The following is a 22,159-nucleotide window of genomic DNA, read 5'->3' on the forward strand; positions in this document are numbered from 1 at the left end:
GTTTGGTTTGGTTGTTTAATTGTGTGCTGGAAAAAAATATATGTGTGAATGGAATAGGGTATGTCCACCGACTCTTAAGATTGGAAGAAATATTCGCCTAAATGGTCTCGTCTTTGCTGATGATCTAGCATTATTAGCAAATAGTGTTGAAGAAGCTAAATTTCAAGTAGAGGAACTGGAACGATTAGCAGCGAAGGTTGGGTTGAAAATTTATTTTGGGAAAACAGAAATGATGCCATCTTTTCAAGTTGACACTTCACATATTATGTTAAATAATACTCAGAAAATAAAGGTTGTATACAAATTTAAATATCTTGGTGAAATTATAACTTAGAATGCTAACGAAAAAGCATCCGTAGATAGTAGAACTCAAAAATTGAGACGAGCACAACAAATTACCTGGTCGAGTCACAAGAAACAGTCTCTTTCGATTAATGCTAAATTACTCCGTCATTAAGCGAGAAGCAACATATACAACATTATTTAAACTGAATACCCAGTCAACAAAAGACAAACTGCAGAAAATTGATAGAAGAATTCTTTGGACAATTATTAATAAAAAAACACCAGATTGATGGCCAGTGGAGACTTTCACCAAATTCATTACGTTACAAGGAAAGTGAATTGATCATTGACACGATGCAAAAACGGAGGATTGCGTTCTTGGACACATATACTGCTTACCAAATACTAGACTCCTGAAACAACTTTTTGATTTCTTTTGGAATAGTAAAACAAAAAACACACAGTTTAAAGAAATACAAATGGATTTCGATGAATTGAAAATTACTAAGGATCAGTTTGAAAACAGAGAAGAGAAACGGATTCTAAATAACAAGCACACAAGACTATCACTAAAAATATTGCAGCGAATGCAGTATGTTACATCTGCAGAAGAACGGGCCACAAGATCATCCAGAATTAAGAAGTTTTAAGGAAAGGAAAAAATTATCAATTGTTAAAAGCTGAACTTATTCTGTGAAGACTTTGTTGTATATGGTTTGATTGTGGTGCTCCAATGTGGATGTGGACAGTGTAAATAAATAAATAAATAAATAAATAGTCTCCTCTTTGACCCTTCTTCAAAACACGCTGCTTACATAAAACCACATAAAGATGGAATTCTTTGATTTTTTGCTAGAAGTCTGAAACTGTTGCTACCCCTCTGTAGGTGGTGACAGATGAAATGTTATTGAACTACAAGCCAGAATTTTAGCACATGATGATATCATGGTTGAAATTTATAGCGAAACTTTCACTTCTACGATGGATGACATCATTTTCTCGAAAGATGTCATTCCTAATTAATTGAAAGTCATTGGGCTTATACCTGGTAGTTCAAAACCATACACTAGAGTCAAAAGTTTAATACTGAAGATGAAAGCTAGCTACTTCATTATCCTGCATATTTCTTGAATTCCTTCAAATTAATGACTTGCCTCCACATATTTTTATTCTAAAAATTGGAGCCATGGTTATGCTCCTTAGAAATCGGAACATTTCCCAGCTGTTCCTAAACGGAACCAGATTAGGGCCTAATTCTAAGAAGTATGTACAAAAATTGTTTAGTTTTGGAAATAATAAGTGGAGATAAAGCTGGACAGAGAGCTGTAATCCCTCGAAATGACTTAACAGCATCCGATAAAACACTTCCATCTTCTCTCAAGAGACATCATTTTCCAGTTCACATGGCATTTCGTATCATGATCAGTAAACCTCAAGGGACGTGTAGGTCTCTACTTACCTCAGCTAGTGTTCAGCCAGGGCCATTTAAATTCCAATTTCAAGAGAGCGATATTGTAAAGTTGCAATAAGGCCAAAATGTAATTGTACAATGAATGCACCCAGCAAGTGGCTGCATGGTTTGGGTCAAATAGCTATCAGCTTGCATTCAGGAGTTGGTGGGTTTGAACCGCACTGTCAGCAGCTCTGAAGATAGTTTTCCATGGTTTCCTATTTTCACACCAGGCAAATGCTGGGGCTGTACCTTAATTAAGGCCACGGCCACTTCCAGCAATTTCCTATCCCATCGTCGCCGTAAGACCTATCTATTCACAATTAAGCATTTATTTATTTTCCACCTAGTCGATACAATGATTGCTTAAGACAATTTTTAATGGTCAAAAGTGGTACATGTTTCGTATATTATCAACATCTTCAGCCACATAACACTGTTTAGATGAAAAATATATAAATTGACAAAGTAATGCTTTAGAGGAAGTGTCCTTGACATTAACATAAGATTGATAATATACGAAACATGTACCACTTTTGACCATTAAAAATTGCCTTAAGCAATCATTGTATCGACTAGGTGGAAAATAAATAAATAATTGTGAATCTATTGAAGTGCGATACGGACCATGAAGCTGATTTTATGTAGACCTATCTATGTTGGTGTAACGTAAAGAAAATGGCAAAACAATAAAGTACAAGGAATGTCATATATAAGGAAATCCTTCAATAAATATTTTACTGGGCAAGTTGGCTGTGCGGTTAGGGGCGCGCAGCTATAAGCTTGCATCCGGGAGATAGTGGGTTTGAATCCCACTATCGGCAGCTATGAAGATAGTTTTCCGTGGTTTCTGATTTTCACACCAGGCAAATGTCTGTACCTTAATTAAGGCCACGGCCACTTCCTTCCCACTCCTAGTTCTTTCCTATCCCATCGTCGCCATAAGACCTATGTGTGTCGGTGCGACGTAAAGCAGCTTGTAAAAAAAAAATTTAAAATAAATAAATATTTACCCCATTGACCATCATTGTCTTGATGGGTTTCAGCTAGTTCTGTTTAATTATCATAATGGGAACTAACATCTACGTAGTTTTAAGTACCATTTGTAGAATATAACAGAATTTTGATTTGGTAGAAGTAGTGTTTTAGTTAGAATTGAGTGATTAAATTTTAGATTGTAGGTAAATTGTGGTAGCATTAGCTTTTTTTTTCCTAATTTTTTTTCCAGGACACATACATTTTGTTGCATCTTTGATTTTCAATTGTTGTCACAATATGATATTCTTCATGGCGACATCGATCGATTATTTCAGCTGTCATTGAAATTATTTATTTACCAGGAAGCTTTTCAGTAAATTTGGCATTGTTTCATCTTAGTAATTCAATTGTGAAATGGCATTTACCTAGAATTTTAATGACATTACATCGAAAAGAAATCTCAATTTTTAAAAAAATGAAGATCATGGATAACTCATTGGATTCTTCTTTCCTTAAAACCATAATATAATGGAAAGACACTCATATCAGAAAATAAGTGAATTCAAAATGAATGTGAATGCCATTCAGAATGGATTTGAAACACTTAATGGATATGAATTTCACTCATAACAGATATGAATATTTCAAAGAAAGACATCTATGATTAATTTGAATTATGTTACATTATTATCACTAGAGCCCAGATTTCCATGCAAATGCATGTTTTTAAATAAGCTGGTAACGATTCTCAAACTTTGCAAATATTCGTTTTATGGCTTAATGATTCCAAATAACTGTTCTCTTTTCCTACATGTTTGCATGTTTTTGCCTTTTTACGAGAAAATTCATGCATAATGCATATTTTGAAGATTTTGGATTTACTACCGAATATTTGGCCGTTTATATTGCATTTTGTGACTGTTCTTACCTTTTATTAAAGTTGGTTTGCAGAATATGGGACTCTTTTTCCACGTTATACAGTATGTCTCTTTCTGAGTGACGATGAGAATGTATTCCTGGCATCCTATGTGACAATATAATTTAGTACCACATAAGGTAGAGGACCTATAATCCAATTAACCAAACACTTTCTTATCTTTTGTTTGAGTCAACATTGACATAAGTTGGAAAGCCCACGCAGATCTCTGTAATTCTTAGGAATAAGCTGTTCCACTTGTACTTTGTTATAAATTGAACTGTAAATTTTGCATTACTCATTAACGGCTCATTTTTTCGTCTATGTTAGACGAATGAAACAAAACTTGTATTGCACTTCTGTGACGCCGCGTTACTGAGCTAGCAAACCTTGGTTTTGCACTGAACCCTTTTCCGTTGTTATCGAGGATTTTCCTGCCCGGATCTCTCACTCGTCACTTTGTTATCGTAGCAGGTAATCATTACCAGTTATTAAGGACATTGAAATGTGTCTGTCATCATAGGACAGAGAAGTAGCTGCGGCAGCTAGATATAAATTAAACAAAGTTATCCGTTCAAATCCTGATTTTGAATTTGTCAAGCTTATATAAGACGTATTGTGGTGAAAATGCAAAAGACGTACAATTTGACCTCACTTCGTCCCAAATGTCTTCTTTTAAGTATGCATCTGTCACTTCTTGTAATTTTCTGAGCTTAAGAAGGTACTGACAGATAAACGGATGAGCTTAAATCAAGACAATTTGGAGCATTTAGTTGTACAATGTTTCAAAAGGAACTTAGTTTTGATTGTGCATATTTTCCAGTTTATTGTGCATGTTTTGCTATATGATAGTGCATGAATGCATGCATAATTTGAGATTTGATAGTGCATGGAAATCTGGAATCTAATTATCACATTGATTTGTCATTTATATAATTTCTAATTTTTCAACATACATACATACATACATACATACATACATACATACATACATACATACATACATACATACATACATACATACATACATTACATCATCATTATAGACTGTTATGCCTTTCAGCGTTCAGTCTGCAAGCCTCTGTGAATTTACTAAACGTCGCCACAATCCTCGATTTGCAACTAGTGTTGTGGCCTCATTTAGTTCTATACCTCTTCTCTTTAAATCACTAGAAACTGAGTCTAACCATCATCGTCTTGGTCTACCTCCACTTCTCTTACCCTCTATAACAGAGCCCATTATTCTCCTAGGTAACCTATACTCCTCCATTCGCCTCACATGACCCCACCACCGAAGCTGGTTTATGCGTACAGCTCATTCCTAAATTAGCCTGTATCTCCTCATTGCGAGTACCCTCCTGCCATTGTTCCCACCTGTTTGTACCAGCAATCATTCTTGCTACTTTCATGTCTGTTACTTCTAACTTATGAATAAGATATCCTGAGTCCACCCAGCTTTCGCTCCGTAAAGCAAAGTTGGCCTGCAAACAGACCGATGAAAAGATAGTTTCGTCTGGGAGCTGCCTTCCTTCTTACAGAATACTGTTGATTGCAACTGCAGGCTCACTGCATTAGCTTTACAACACCTTGATTGAATCTCACTTACTATATTACCATCCTCGGAGAACACACAACCTAAATACTTGAAATTATCAACCTATTCTAGCTTTGTATCACCAATGTGACATTCAATTTTGTTTAATTTGTTACCTAAGTCTTCGAGATGCTAACTTTCATACCATACTCATGGCACCTATTTCCAAGTTCCAAGATATTAGACTGCAGGCTTTCGGCACAATCTGCCATTAAGACGAAATTGTCAGCATAGGACAGACTGCTTACTACATTTCCCCCTAACTGAAACCCTCCCTGCCATTTTATACCTTTCAGCAGATGATCCATGTAAACTACAAACAGCAGAGGTGAAAGATTACAGCCTTGTCTAACCCCTGCAAGTACCCTGAACCAAGAGCTCATTCTACCATCAATTCTCACTGAAGCCCAAGTGTCAACATAAATGCCTTTGATTGATTTTAATAATCTACCTTTAATTCCATAGTCCCCCAGTATAGCGAACATCTTTTCCCTCGGTACCCTGTTATATGCCTTCTCTAGATCTACGAAACATAAACACAACTGCCTATTCCTCTCGTAGCATTTTTCAATTACTGGCGCATACTGAAAATCTGATCCTGACAGCCTCTCTGTGGTCTGAAACCACACTGGTTTTCATCCAACTTCCTCTCAACAACTGATCGCACCCTTCCATCCAAGATGCCAGTGAATACTTTGAATGGTATACTAATCAATGAGATACCTCGATAGTTGTTGCAATCCTTCCTGTTCCCTTGCTTATAAATAGGTGCAATTACTGCTTTTGTCCAATCTGAAGGTACCTTACCAACACTCCATGCTAATCTTACTACTCTATGAAGCCATTTCATCCCTGCCTTCCCACTATATTTCACCATTTCAGGTCTAATTTCGTCTATTCCTGCTGCTTTATGACAATGGAGTTTATTTACCGTCCTTTCCACTTCCTCAAGTGTAATTTCATTATTTTCCTCCTCCCCATGAGCTTGGCTGTTCGCAACACCACCAGGAGGATTTCCCTTTACAATGAGAAGATGTTCAAAATATTCCCTCCACCTCTCCAGTGATTCCCTGGGATCTATTATGAGTTCATCTGAGTTACTCAAAACACTGTTCATTTCCCTCCCTTCCTAAGATTCTTTATTACTGTCCAGAAAGGTTTCCCTGCTGCTTGACTTAGCCTTTCCAGGTTATTACCAAAATCTTCCCACGACTTCTTTTTGGATTCGACAACTATTTGCTTCGCTCTGTTTTTTTCATCTACGTACAAATCCCTGTCTGCCTCGGCCCTTGTTTGGAGCCATTTCTGATACACCTTCTTTTTACGTTTTCAAGCTGCTCTCACTTCGTTATTCCACCAAGATCTTCGCCTTTTCCCCATCTTTACACACAGTTGTTCCTGGGCATTCCCTTGCTGTTACTACTACAGCATCCCTGTATGCCACCCATTTACTTTCTATATCCTGAACCTGCTTACTGTCTACTGTTCGAAACTTCTCACTAATCATATCCATGTACTTCTGTCTAATTTCCTCGTCCTGGAGATTTTCTACCCTTATTCGTTTGCATCAGATTTCACTTTCTCTACCCTAGGCCTAGAGATATTTTGTTCACTACAGATCAGATAGTGGTCTGTATCATCGAAAAATCCGCAAAAAATTCGAACATTCCTATCAGATTTCCTGAATTCAAAGTCGGTTAAGATATAGTCTATTATGGATCTGGTACCCCTAGTCTGCCATGTGTAGCGGTGAATAGCCTTATGCTTGAAGAATGTATTTGTAACTGTTAAACCCATACCATCACAGAAGTCCAGCAAACGCTTCCCATTCCCGTTAGCTTCCATATCTTCCCCACATTTGCCAATCACCCTTTCGTATCATTCAGTTCTATTTCCAACTCTCGCATTGAAATTGCCTATTAGCACTATTCTATCCTTGCTACTGATCCTGATTATGATATCACTCAATACTTCATAAAACTTCTCAACTTCATCCTCATCTGCACCCTCATATGGTGAATACACGGAGACAATTCTAGTCCTAATTCCTCCAACTGACAAATCTACCCACATCATTCGCTCATTTACGTGCCTAACAGAAACTATGTTGCGTGCAATGGTATTCCTGATAAAGAGCTCTACCCCAGACTGTGCCCTTCCCTTTCTAACACCCGTCAAGTACACTTTATAATCTGCTATATCTTCCTCGTTATCTCCCCTTACCCGAATATCACTTACTCCTAGCACATCCAGATGCATCCTCTTTGCTGACTCAGCCAGTTCTACTTTCTTTTTTTCCATAACCCCATTGTTATTGATAGCTCCCCATCGAATTCCATTTCGTTCGCCAAGTTGTTTCCAAGGTGTCCCTCGCCTGTCAAATGGGAGTGGGACTCCGTTACTCCCATAGGTCCGAGGTGTGCTTAAAATGTTCTAATTTTTCAAATGAAGAATAATTGATTTTAAGGTTTTGGAAATTGGTAATGTGAATCATGGACATATCTCTGTTAAATATTCTTTTTACTTATTAATTTCAAATATTGTTGTTTAATCTAATGATATAGTTTTAATTATTTTATTTCTGCGTTATTCTTTTGTAGTTATTTGAAACTACTATTATGCTAATTCTGAAAGTGCAAATTGGACTTGAATTAATTATTTAAGCATCCCAATATATTCTTAGTTGAATCTTGTGTATCCGTACCACGTTTATAGGAACCTATTCGCTGGAGATAAGAGATTTTTGTTAAGAAGAAATTTGAACGCTCACAATGAGAAGCGGAGGAGATGAAATTTCATATAGTGAGCATAGCTGAGGCCAACAAAGAATCTTCTATCAACTTATGGTTACAATGCTATTTGTGATTTCTCCAAGATGTAATACCACCATTCTTGGAACGTGCCACACCTTGACCGCTGCAGGATGTGGTTTCAACATGACAGAGCTCTGCCACATGCGGCGGTGGTCGTCCATAACCATTTTCACGTGACATATCCTGGTAAATGGATAGGAAGGGGAAGACCTGCCTACTGGCCCACCAGATTGCCTGATCTTTCACCCCTGGATATTTTTGTGTAGGGCCATGTAAAACAACTGATTTATGCCTAGGAGCTGGCCAGTCCCGGTCACCTTAGACAGCTCATCATGCAGGCATGCTGATCCATTATGCCGGAGATGTTGCAGTGTGCCAGGCAGTCCTTATAACATCGTGCACAGCTCTGTATCGACCACGGAGGTCGTCGGTTCAAGCAGGTGGTGTGTTAAACAATGTAGGTAACTGAAATCCTGTCACATGTTTCCTAGCCTCTTCCAACCCAGCTCCATACTATATGCCACCATACCAACAGCCCTTTTCAGAGCCAAATAAACAAATCTGTCAAACTATTAGTATGCAACTTTGCCACATCCCAGGCAACTGGCTATAAAAAATATATACACATGCGTGGGATTCAAACCTCCTACATTTTGAGCACTGTTCGCTTCCAGACCCCCGACCGTGCATGCCAAGTAAGCTGTTGCGAGACTTGACATGCAACGGGCATTTCCCAGGCTATACAATACCTGTTACTAGTGTATATGTGTACCTCCTTTTGTAAGGTACATGTTCTTCATATCTGTGCTAGTTTTACGAGTTCATTTAGGGTGCTTATAATGATAGTGGCGCTCATGATTTCTGCTGTTTTCTAGTCCATAACCACACATCTCATTATATTAACCCGGTTCAGGGAGAGAGACCGACATATTTCAGAATTCTAGTTAGGACAGCGGGTTGCATAAAACTAGATTGCAAGGGGCGGGTGAAACACCCAGTATATGCAGATTTTTGTGTAGTGAGGGAGTGTGTCACACTTGGCCAGAAACACTTTTATTTGTTGGTGTTGTAGAAGAAACTGAACTACAGTCAAATTTAACTTATACTCACTCTTGGACTGCCACACACACTCAGAACATTTTTCTATTTACATTAAAATATATACAACGGAGGAAGGAATTATAAGACATGATCAGCTGAAACCTTCCTGGGACCATTTATTGATACAAATCAATAGAATGAAATTACAAAGTAAACACAAGCAGAATCAGTGGTATATTAAGGATTGAAACTATGGTATTGTGTTAGGAGAAAAGATCACCCTGTGAATTCAGACATGCATTCCCGTGCTTCACTGAGGTTTGTATACCATCTGAAAAGAAAGGTCTTCGTTGATGTTTGAACCAGTCACTGCAGTCTTAAGTTCATCACTGTTGTGGAAGCATTTACCATTGAGAAATATCTTGAGAGGTGTAAAGAAATTGAATTCACAAGGTGACCGATCAGGTTGTTGGCTGGGTGATCAAGAATCTCCCACCAGATTTTCATTGTTGTGAAGAATAATACCAATACCAGATGGGAAGATATCAGTACATGTCCTCTTGATGGTTTGGTGTAAGTTGCCCAGTGTGTCTGTGTAGTGCTGAATATTAACCATTCATTCTCTCTCTCTCTCTCTCTCTCTCTCTCTCTCTCTGAATGAGTTGGCTGCATGGTTTGGATCTCACAGCTGTGAGGTTGAATTTAGAAGATGGTGGGTTTGAGCCCCACTGCCAGCAGCCCTGAAGATTGTTATTTTATGTTTTCCTGTGTATCTTAATTAAGACCACAGCCACTTTCTCCCACACCTACCCTTTTTACACGTTTGCATTGCTAAAAACCTTTCATGTGTTAGTATGATGTTAACCACCACTAATGAAATGAAGAAAACACACACATTACCCCAACCACCCACTCCCAGCACAGAACTTGAAAAAGAGAGAAAAGAAATGCTGAAACTTGCCAGTTAGAAATATATAGGCTACAGTATATATATGCTTTTACTGGTGAGACCTGGTGTTTACAGTACACTATGTCTTCTAGTATGGGCTAGAACAAGTTTGTTACTGTCGTTGACCTGTCTTGGTCTTACCCTTGGCTTTGACATTATGAAAGTGACTGAAATATGAGTGATGCTAGTGATGTCGTTCCTTATGCAGCCAGTCCCTGTTTAAATGATGTGAAAATGTCATTCATAGGGTAAGTTTGTGGGGGCATTTCAGTGGGCTTGGTAGACTGATATGTAATAGCAACACCTGGCTTTGTGAGGAAAGTAACAGGAAATTACCTCATTCCTCATTTCTCTAGTATGCCTAGACCATCTATGACAGCTGTTGGTGGGGCTATTGAGGTACAAACCAGTCTTCGGGCTGAGCACTCAACATATAAATGTTTACTGATCAGCATAAGACTATTGGTTTATTCTTCTCTTCATTGTTGTTTATAATTCCACAGGTAGTATGCTTTAAATCTTAATTACTTTTAGGAGCTGTTGCTGGGTTGGGTGATTAACTCTAGTCTAGAACTAAAAGTTTATTTAAACCTGGACTTTATAAATTTTGTTTGCTGGATGAAGGTTTCGTTTTACTCAAGACTAATTTTGGTTTGCAAGTCTTGCTGGATCAGAAACTGGACTAAAATCTTGAAGTCCAGAATTATATTAAAGTTTTCTTTTAGATCCGCCAATGAGCAGGAGTAATTTTGGTCCGCAGCTTAAAACTGCATCTTGCGTGTTTTGCCGTGGTAACCTGTGAAGTGAAAATGGATTATTTGGATTATCTGGACTATGTACATGCTCAAGGACCTAGAATTCAATATCACCAAATCGGAAGTAATTCGTTTGTTTGTTTGTTTATCGGAACCTGAGTTTATTGACCGGTATCATTTTTCAGTCAATCAATCCACCCACCAGCATACACAAGTATCCTACTGGAGTTTAAAAAAAGAAAAGGGAAATAATTAACCCTATGTCATTCCTATTTATGATTTGTCTGCCGTGCCGAACGCTCCAAAGTGCTCGTCACACAATAATAATGTTATTTGCTTTATGTCCCACTAACTACTTTTACGGTTGTTAGAGATGCCATTATTAGAAGTGTGTTGATAGAACTATTGAAAAGGAGTGAGAACACGCTGCATTCCCATCACTCGGTTAGCTCTGAGTATCTTATTTACAGCCTTTTCTGTATATTTCACAAGCAGACCTAATAATGAAGGTCATCTTCCAGTTAGAGATTATTCATGTTCAAGTTCACACCATGTCATCTACTTACCTCGGAGTAGTGTCGATAGGTTTGAAAGAATGCAGAATTGGAAGTTTACCCATCAGCATTCCATCTCCAAAATTATTTCATTCTCTTGTGAAGATACCTGGTCGTGCCAAGATGCATGCTTTGTGCTTACAAATGTAAATTAGGGCATCAATAGTGGCATTTATGATGCTGTGTCTATGGGTACTTAATTGTCCCTGTCAGAAAACATGGTAATTCTGGCCAGGCAGCCGCATTTAAATAAGGAATGGCAAAAGGTTGAAGTATCCCATGTGGTTTCAACAACGGGCTCAGAGTTATAATTTACCAGATGTTACATAACCAGTACTGTAAATATGACTGCTTTATGTTGGCAGTACACAGTATTTAAGGAAACAAGCTACTCCAAATACCTTTTTTCTGCATAGATTGCATCTTTTTTGTTTATTCTAGAAATTTATTGTGTGTTAGCAATTCTATAGCTATTAAATCACAGTGAAATGTTACTGAAGATTTAAAACGGAAATACAGTAGTAAAATGTGAAATGCAGTGCTTAACACGGCAGGTTGAAATCAAATTGCATGACAGAGCAAACAAAGCAATCAAGAAGAAGGCCTGTGAAAATGTGCCAAGTTCAACTCTCATTCCGAGAATTCAAAACGTACTGTGGACTTCCCTTTCTCTTTTTAATCTGTTTCCAAGCATTCCACAGCTGTTCCACAGCACTAAAAGAGTATGGTGTTAGAATTAGTCCTGAACTTAAATGAATCCATGATAAATTAAGTCCAGAACTAACCACTGACCTACCAATGCAATTTTAACTCCAGATTTAAATTTAGTCTGGACTAGCTTATCCCTAGACTTATAAAATCTCGACCCAGCAGCATCTTCTTAGAATGACAAAATGAAATAATTTTGATAAGTAACTTTTTGTTTGATTATACAGGATGGAGAAGTGGACTCCAGCAGTGGCATGATAACCATTAGCACGTCCAACAAGCAGTCAACAATCAAGATACGTGCTGCTCCTTTGCCAGAGGAAGTGACAGCCCTCTTGGAGAATAATGCAGAACTATTGAAAGCTTGGGACAGACATCTTAGTGCTCAGCAAACTGCTAAGGAACAGTGTGTTGACATCAAGACAGACATAATGACAGAAAGGTCTCTGAAATCTGTTAGAAATCTACAGAAGCAACTAAAGGAGGCATTTTCTTCTGCTGGCAAGGAGTGGGAGGATGCAGTGGATCATATTTGGAGTGTGGGTCCTCGACATTGTGGGCCTAATGTGCTGCTTAACAGAACAACAGATTACATCCGACCTTCAATGTGGGAAGTAGGAGCGGGTGTTAAGAGTGATCCTCGTTCAGAGTACGACAGCAGTTTTATTAGTGGTTTCCAGTTAGCAACTCTGGCTGGTCCTTTATGTGAAGAACCTATGATGGGTGTGTGCTTTGTGGTAGAGGAGTGGAGTATAGCCAGCCAGCCTGATTCTAGGTAAGAACGATTTTATCACTTTGGATATTCAGATTCCAATAAGGTACAAAGTAAAAACAGGAAAAACAAAGTAGCTGTCCATCCTGGAAATGCAAAGATAATTTACTCAAATTTGTTTTAACTTTATTATCTATCCTAGGAAGTTACTACTCAAGTAAAAATGTTCATGTAAGTGAAATTGTTACAAAATGATGTCATAACATTGAAATGCTAACATCTATTGCTTTGCTTATTGTCTAGTATGTCATAGAATTTTGAAATGGTTTATGTTCAGTTGCAGTGTTTTTAGATGACATGTGGTGTGTCTGTATGACATGTCTGGTAGTATTTATCCATATCAGCTCCAACTCATGATGGAGTGGTATCTAATAAAAGTTCTAGGACACTGTTCCAAATTCTAATCTATGTATATAAAATAAGAGTTTTCTCTGTACATTGCTCAGAATTTAAAAAGAATGGTATTTCTTTATTGGTTGTGTCCACAGTAACAAGGAAATGCACTTTTTAATTTTCAGTCAGTCAGGTATGTATGTATGTATGTATGTATGTATGTATGTATGTATGTATGTATGTATGTATGTATGTACTGTATGTATAATGTAACTATTTAAAATAGTTTATTTGAATCCGCCTTGATCAATACACTCATTAAGTGAAAGAAAAAAAAAATTGGTCGAACTGAATGAGAATACTATATAAATTTAGGATCTCCAAGTTTTTCTTCTTTTCTTCTTTTTGCTCCTTAAATGATCATATGCTAGTCTGTACAGTTGGGTTATCTTCTGCACTTCTCTCATTAAAAACACTGAGTTAACAGATTACTACACGATACATAGTTTGGATATCAAAGATATGTACTCCAACATTCCTATCCTAGATACTATAAAAATTGTAAGAGAGAATTTAATGCAACACAGCAAATTAAGTAAGATGGAAATTGAAGAACTTTTAACATTACTAGTATTTACTTTGGAAAATAACTATTTCGTTTTTGACAACAAAATTTACAAACAGTCTAAAGGCCTAGCAATGGGTTCGCCAGCTTCAGTTATTTTATCTAACATATTCATGGATTACATTGAATATAATAAAATAGTGGATAAAAATAGATGGATTGATTACATGGTTGAGATACGTCGATGATATATTTGTTATTATCGATGAACAAAAGGTTAAACCTGATGGTATATTACAGTATTTAAATACTTTGGATAAACAATTGCATTTTGCGACGGAATCTGAAAATGATAGGACTTTAAATTATTTAGATTTAACAGTTACTGGAAATTTTGGTCATTTTGATTTTCAAATTTTCAGAAAAGCTACTCAAACAGATACTATTATAAGAAATGACTCCAATCATCCAGGTCAACATAAAAAGGCAACATTTTACAGTTTAATAGAGCTATGAACATACCTATGTCTAAGAAGAACCATAATAGAGAGATAAATATAATCCATCAAATCGCTCATAGCAACGGATATTCCAAAAGATTTATAAATAGAATGATAAATAAAGTGAAAAATGAACCAAAAACAACTTTAATTAAAGAGCGAAAAGAGAAAAAGAAATTTGCAGTTCTAACTTTTCAAAATAAGCATTCTTATCAGCTGGCTAAAATTTTCAGGAAAAAGAACATCAATGTCACATATAAGACGGATAATAATACTAATAAGATAATTTTCAATTCAGAAAAGATAGAGAATACATGTATATTTAATAAATCAGAAATTTACAAATTAACATGCCAAATATGTAAACAAGGATACATAGGACAGTCTGGTAGAAGTTAGGCTATAAGGTACAATGAACATGTTAATGCAATTAAACATAAAAGATATTTGGCAATGGGAGAACATATGATTGAAATGAATCATAAATTTACAGACATTTCCAATGACATGAAATTATTACATTCGGCCAAAAAGGGAAAATTAATGAATGTTTTGGAAAATTTAGAAATTTACCTTACACACAAAAAAAAAAAATTTGAATCAAATTTAAATGAGAGAAGTGCAGAAGATAACCCACTGTACAGACTAGCATATGATCATTTAAGGAGCTAAAAGAAGAAAAGAAGAAAAACTTGAAGATCCTAAATTTATATAGTATTCTCATTCAGTTCAACCAAAATTTTATGTATTGATAAAATAATGTTTTGATAATGTTTTGTTCTTTGATCTGACCACTGAGGAAGGGAATGGTTGAGATTTCCCGAGACATGTTTGGTTTAATAAATAGTTTTTCTTTCATTTAATGAGTGTATTGATCAAGGCGGATTCAAATAAACTATTTTAAATAGTTACATTATAAATTCAGACTAGTCAATACGGACCAAACACAATATTAACCTGTCATGGTTAAGTTTATTAACAGTATGTACTGTATGTATGTACAGGCATCACGAGAAAATTGCTGAAGAGAATTTCATGAAAATCGGTATGTAAAGTCAGGAAATGATGTGCTACAATCTAGGCTATAAATAATTTTACTCACGCTGAGGGAAAATTAGTTTAGGGGAAGGCCTGAAATATAATTCTCAAATATCCATGTTGTTAATGGTCTTATCAATAAATAATACATAACTAAAATTATATAGAATTAAATTTCCGATCATTTATGTCTTACGCATTTTTACCGTACCGGCTTTGATAACAGAGATATTCATGAATTTTGATTTTTGTTGCTAAGTCCATATCAACGCCGAACTACGAGAAAATGAGTGAACAGAATTTAATGAAAATCGGTAAGTAAAATGTGGCAATAAGGTGCTACAGTCTAGGATGTAAATAATTTTTATTCATGCTGGATGAAATGATAGTTTAGGGGAAGGTGTCTAAAATTTAATTTTTTAAATACATATGTTATTGGTCCTATCAAAAAGTATTACATACTGTAGCAAAAGTTATAGAGAATACAAGTTCCAATAATTTATATCTTATACAGTTTTAACGTATTGACTATGATAATAGAATAATGAATTTAGACTTTTGTTATTTAGTCCATATCGACGCCAAGCATTCTTAACATGGAAATGTTTAATCATGTTAACTGTTTTTGTCATGATTGTTTAAGGTGTAAAACCGCGTATTCATTAGTCCGTATCGGCAAGGAAAAATGTGAAGATGATTATAAAAAATAAGAAAAAAATCACGAAGGAACGATCGCTTGAAGAAAAAGACAAGAGGGAGTCATGAAGGAAGGAAGAACTGCCTTTACATTACATGCTCTAGTGATAATATCCCAGAGTCAGAAGAAAACTAAATGTGAAGGTCTACAATATCGAAAGCTCATAAAACTGATCAACAATAACATTACATTGACCATTCTTGTGATGTGATTTGTCTCTTCTGCTGCCACTCATCTCCAATAGATGGGATTGCTGCTGTGTTCCGAGTAAAACAGCCTGCCCGAATATTGGTGGAAAGTAGCTTGGGAGTTACATAACTTCGCACATTCTGTATGATTTTTCCTGTCAATGAAGGGTACTGCAGCTAGTCCTAAATAATTACAGGTTCATACATATGCATAGATATGTAAGCCTGTTCCAACTCTGCTCAACTGAGTGCGAGTACTCACGTGTACTCAGCAACAGTACTCAGAGCCTGGTTGGAATGGGAAGGGAGGGGGGGCACGTGAAGCCAATATGTCACTGGGATAAGGTCATTACACAAGTTCTTTCAGTTAGTCTTGAGATAGTGTCATTTCTCATAACATATGTCGCTGTGTCAGTCCAGGGAAGCCCATTGACCTCTTCATGAGAAGAACAGTTTCTCTTTACTGAGAAGGGTCTTGTGTGTCAAAACATGCTGAATTCGACAAGGAAATGGAATGTACAGCGTCAACATACAACACTTCATTCCGCTCTGAATTAATAGACAGAAGGCAAAGCACAGGAAAAGCTCATAGCTAGACTGAAAGGCAACACACAGCAAAGAAAAATATCACTGTAGATTTGTTTGACATAAACCGTTTCAGATTACCAGCAAAACTTATTCATACTTTCTTTTCCAGTTGAATTATATTGAAACAGACAATGTCTTGTTCCATTTGTGGCATGGAAGGGGATTTGAAAAGACAGCTCAAATGCAAAATTCAAAATTTTGTGCCTTTTTTAGTTGCAATTAATGAAAGTACAGATGTAGTAGACTACGGTCAGCTGGGTGAGTAGTGTGATAGCTGCCTGGAAGACTGATTACCCCAGATTGAGTGGGGGTATTTCAGTCACCTTGACAAAGAATACTGCAGTGTATTTGAAACGTTGGGCAAACTGTATAGGATGTACAGAAAATAACAACACGGTTCAACCTGGAAAAAGAACTGAATAATTCTACACACCGTGGAAGCTTCATTTCTAAGAAAGACTGTGTGGCTTGTTATTCATCAGTTCTTCACTAAATGTCCTGTAAAATGTGTGTGTATTGTTGCTTTTGAAATAGTTATCGATTTCCGGTAATATTTTGGGGCGGTATTATTATTATTATTCTCTCTTGTTGAATTTAGTCAGTGAACTGTGATTACAGTAATAAACTTACAATAACAATTTTACAAACTACATTACACTGATAAAATTGTTCAGTGACACATGTGCCATTTTTGCGGCAACAAATTTTCACAAAATAATAAAGCTTCATTCATGGAACAGATCAGTGCTGAAATTCAGCAAAACCTAAAATATATATTGTTTTTATATATGAATGCATAATTTAGGATAATCTTAGTAGTATTTACATCAAATTACTTTTTTTTTTTTTTTTTTGCAAAATTCGCCCTCGGCCATAATACATCGCTGCCTACAAAAGATTAAGAGGGGTTGGTTTTTCTGGATTTCATGTATATTACAGGTGGTGGTGTTGGTGGTGTCTCCATCTCCATTAAACAACGTGCTGAAGTACCTCATCATTTCTTCTGTGATCCTTTTCTGTGTTCTTATCAAACTACCATCATTTGTTTCGAGCACAAAGATGTTTCCATCATCACTTCTTCTACTACTTTATCTATTAGCTTCCTACTTCCTTGTCAGTCTATCCTGGTAGTAAAGTCATCCCAGCGCTTTTCTTTCGGATTAGTTGTTTTACAGTCAACTTCTTGTTCCGATATTTCTGTGCTCGCTCTTCAAGTTATACCTCATTTCTTCTGTCACCCTTTTTTTTTTTTTACTTGATCTAATTTTCTTTTCAACATATTTCTTTATTTTACTGCTGTCTTCACCTGGTCATTCCACCAAGGCGTTCTCTATTGGTTTTGAACTTGTTTTCCTACACGTTTCCTCATCTTCATTTACAAGAGTTTCTTTGAAGAAGGTCCATTCTTCTTCTACCCCTCTAAACTCTGGATAATTTTGATTGTTATCTTTGTTTGGTATTTCTTTTTCTTCTCTGCTTCTTTCAGTAACCAGGTCTTGATCTTCGGCATTTTCTTGCAGTTAGCTTTGGGGAGATGGACATCTTTAAGATCATCTATTAATGGCCAATAGTCACTATCTAGACACTCACTGGGTATGACTTTCACATCACTAACATACCGACCAACTTCGCCATCATTGATAATGTAGTCTATCATGGTCTTGAGCTTTTCATCCCAACTTCCACACTCAGATTGTCTCCTTCGGAGTTTCTGTTCCCAAAGCCATGAGGTCCAATGGTGTTTTCACAATCTTGTCTTTTCTTACTAGAGAATTCAGATAAATCATAATTATGGTGTTATCCTCTGTTAATTGTTGTTCAATTTCAATAAGGAATTCTTCTTTCTCGGCTCTGGTACATCCTGCTTGAGGTGCATATACTTGGAGTAAAGTGCATATTTCCATCTTGTAATCTCATCTGGATGGTCCTATCATTCACATAATTGAATTTTTGTTGTACATCTATATCTTTGTAAAGCAGGAGACTTTATTCCATTTTTAGATGCACCCATATTCCCATTCCAGTACTTCATAAAATGACATACTTACATGAAAATATAAGGAAAAAAAGTAAAATAAAAACATAGAAGCAGTTTTTTGTTGTTATACTGTATACTACTATTGTAATCCATGGATCTGACACAGGTTGGAATATTTCTTTCAACAAACCAAGTTCACACTCTCAACCAATAATGCTTGTAGAGCATCACTGCTTCCTTGAACCCTTCATTAATTACACTTTCTGAATTTTCATCAGCGGCATATGCTATATGTGAGCTTTCGGCTGTGGAAGGGGTTTTAGTAAGGATGTAAAGGAGAGGGCATATAAGTCTCTGGTAAGACCCCAACTATGTAGAGTATGGTTCTAGTGTACGGGACCCTCACCAGGATTACTTGATTCAAGAACTGAAAAAAATACAGAGAAAAGCAGCTCGATTTGTTCTGGGTGATTTCTGACAAAAGAGTAGCGTTACAAAAATGTTGCAAAGTTTGGGCTGGGAAGAACTGGGAGAAAGAAGACAAGCTGCTCGACTAAGTGGTACGTAATACCAATATAGTTGGTCCATTATTGGACATTTTAAATTTTCCAGCTAACTCATTCCTGGTTGCCAGCGTTTCACTCTAGTATGCTAAATTGGGCTCATCAGTTGGTAAATAGCACACCGGTCGTGACAGACAGGATTAGGACCTTATAGGAGAATTTCAGGTTGGTTGTTGGTTGGTTGGTAGATTGGATCGTTCCCGAGCGATTGGAATATTAGGGTTGGGAAGTTTCAACCAAGGTACAGAGAAGAAGGATAACAAATGAAGTAGAATCCCACGATGAAATTTACTAAATATTCATCTGAAATATGTAGAAAATATGTACACTATGTACAGAAGCTATATGACTCTATTTTTGGCAGTCTTGAACGAGAAGTTGTCTTACTCCAAGACCATTCAAGAAAATATTATTATTATTATCATCGATTGTGTAATCTCTGTCGACCGACGAGGGTTCTGGCTGCAACTGGTCCGCGAATTATTAGTAGAAGCCCCAAGCAGCGGTTTCCTCGGGCTTATATAGTCTTACCGACCCCACCCAGTCGTTCTCGAAGCTTGTAGAATATTCTGTCTATGTTACAATAGAGCTTTCCATAGTTCTAACCAATCAGAGGCCTGTATCCCCTGTATATTTCCTGTGCATCTTAACATTGCTAGTGGTCTGATCTATGTACTGGGTCAACATGACACATATCCTCGTGCTTGTGACTAGCTTTGTGACAACTCCTCTTGCTCAAGATTGCCCCATAAGTTGAAATATTATTCTTCAACTATAATTCTCAATTATGTGAATATGAATTTATATTACAATTTCCTTTCTACCATGTTTTAATCGTACTTGCATTCAAGTACTGAATTTCAGCCTTTTATGCCGGCCAACCCTAATATGTCAGGTTACAGCAATTCCTCCTACGTTCTTTCCAGTTCGATCCTCGGTAGGAATTGCCGTCCTGAGTTCATGTCCCAGGGAGGACACGACACCTCCCTCCCATGGGGAGAAATGCATGCAAACACCTCTTGCATTCATTTCATTACCATTTTAATATAACAGTTTAAATCCTCTTAGAATTCACACTTCTGTTTGAAGGACTACGCTGTGCCAAATTCTCGCCTGGTATCACCCTTAACTCAGGCGTTTCTACTAGCACTAACTCTTGTAGCGATCCTGACTCACTGGAGGCCCTTCCAGCTTGTCTGGGTTGCCGAAAATGGACTGTAACATCCTCATCTGATACTCTTCCATTACTCATCATCATCACCATCATCGATGTCCCACTCCAGTTGACCAGGTGTGGTTAACAAGCCTCCTACACTCCTTTCTGTCCTTTCACTTTTCCTACTCCATTATTTCCACCCCATCCAATCCAGCTTCTCCAATGTCCTTCCAAATCTGATCCATCCACTTTCTTCTCGGTCTTCCAACTGGTTTCTTTCCCTTAACTTCTCTTTCCAATTCCCTTCTTACTACCTGTTCCTTTCCTATTCATTTGACATGTCCAAACCATCTCAGTCTTGCTTTCTGTATGGTCTGTAATAACTGTTCTATATTTAGCTCTTCTCTGATTTTAATATTTTGAATTCTATCTCTTCTTGTCTTTTTAACCGATGTTCTTAAAAATTTCATTTCTACTTCTTGGATCTTACTATCTTGTCTCTTAATAGTTACCAGCGTTTGGTATGAAATACTGTTTATTTAATGTTGATTTTGTTCTCTTGGGTACTTCGTCATCCCATAAAAGCTCTCTGACTTGATGATAAAATGTACTTTTAGTCTTGCCTTACTATTGGTGGTAATTGCATTCTGATATATGCAGAGATTGGGACAGCATTCCTTATAGTCATCAATCCACTTAGGATTGTACTTACATTTCCGAAAGCAGCCACAACAACAACAACATACTATTACAATTATTATCACCAAAACACTCCAAGTTACTGGTATTATCTGATATATACTTATATATTGAATAGCCATCTTGTGTTTAAATTCAGTCTCTTGTTGTTGCGCTAAATATTTAACTTCATTGGCCTTGTGACTAGCCCACCTACGGTCATTAATATGATTTAATAAATTTTGTACAGTCACTCAATTTAACTCAGGGATTGGACTGAGTTTCACATCACTGTAACTTGCTTCACAACAATTATATTCAAACATAAGTTCAGGAATAATGTCTTTCTTCACTGTAGAGTTCACATATCCCAAACCTTATATCTTACTATCTACCGAGTATATAGTACATAGGTCCATGAAACTTGCTATGCCTATACCTTGTAATTTTACATCGCTAGTAGTTTTCTTACACACGCACGTCACTTGGGTTTCCTTAGGCGCTATATATTTATTTATTTACATTAGTTTACGCCCACATTGGAGCACTTAAATCAAACCCATATACATTTATGTTAACAAAGAATTAACTCAAGATTTAGCTTGCATCATTTTCCTTTCCCAGAACCTCTTCATTCTGGCTGACCTGGCTGCCCTTTCTTCATCAGATATGACATATTGTTTGTTATCATTTACAGATATCTAAGTGAACTCAAAAATTGGAAACACCCTTTTTTCACAGTTTTCAGGTATGTGACTTACACCTGTTAACAGACTAATTATACAATTTCTTTGCGTAGCTACATTTCTTAATGGGAAAATGAACTTACATTGTCTCTGATTACTGTCTGTTAACTTACATTGTTGTAGCTGTCCTTCACTTAACTGTGCATATATTTGTTTCTCTTTATTTAGTATTACATACTCCTTCTGTTCCTGTGGGTACAGAAAGTGGTTAGGGTTATCCTTTATTATTTTGGGTAAGGGAATACATTTCTGCAAGGAGTATTTAATCCCACTTGTCAATGGGAGTCTTAATATGTACACCAATGTGTCTTTCG

The 22,159-nt window shown here is 36.7% G+C and overlaps 1 protein-coding gene across 1 annotated transcript in view; it reads left to right on the forward strand.

Annotated features, from left to right (window-relative positions):
* Positions 1 to 22,159, forward strand: part of LOC136861636 (elongation factor-like GTPase 1) — a 279,187-nt gene that overhangs the window by 247,620 nt on the left and 9,408 nt on the right. The window contains exon 15 of the mRNA XM_067138835.2: positions 12,271 to 12,818. Coding sequence (XP_066994936.2) covers positions 12,271 to 12,818 — 548 coding nt within the window. The remainder of the gene's footprint in view (positions 1 to 12,270; positions 12,819 to 22,159) is intronic.

Source organism: Anabrus simplex, chromosome 1 (genome assembly GCF_040414725.1).
Source record: "Anabrus simplex isolate iqAnaSimp1 chromosome 1, ASM4041472v1, whole genome shotgun sequence".
NCBI lineage: Eukaryota > Metazoa > Arthropoda > Insecta > Orthoptera > Tettigoniidae > Anabrus > Anabrus simplex.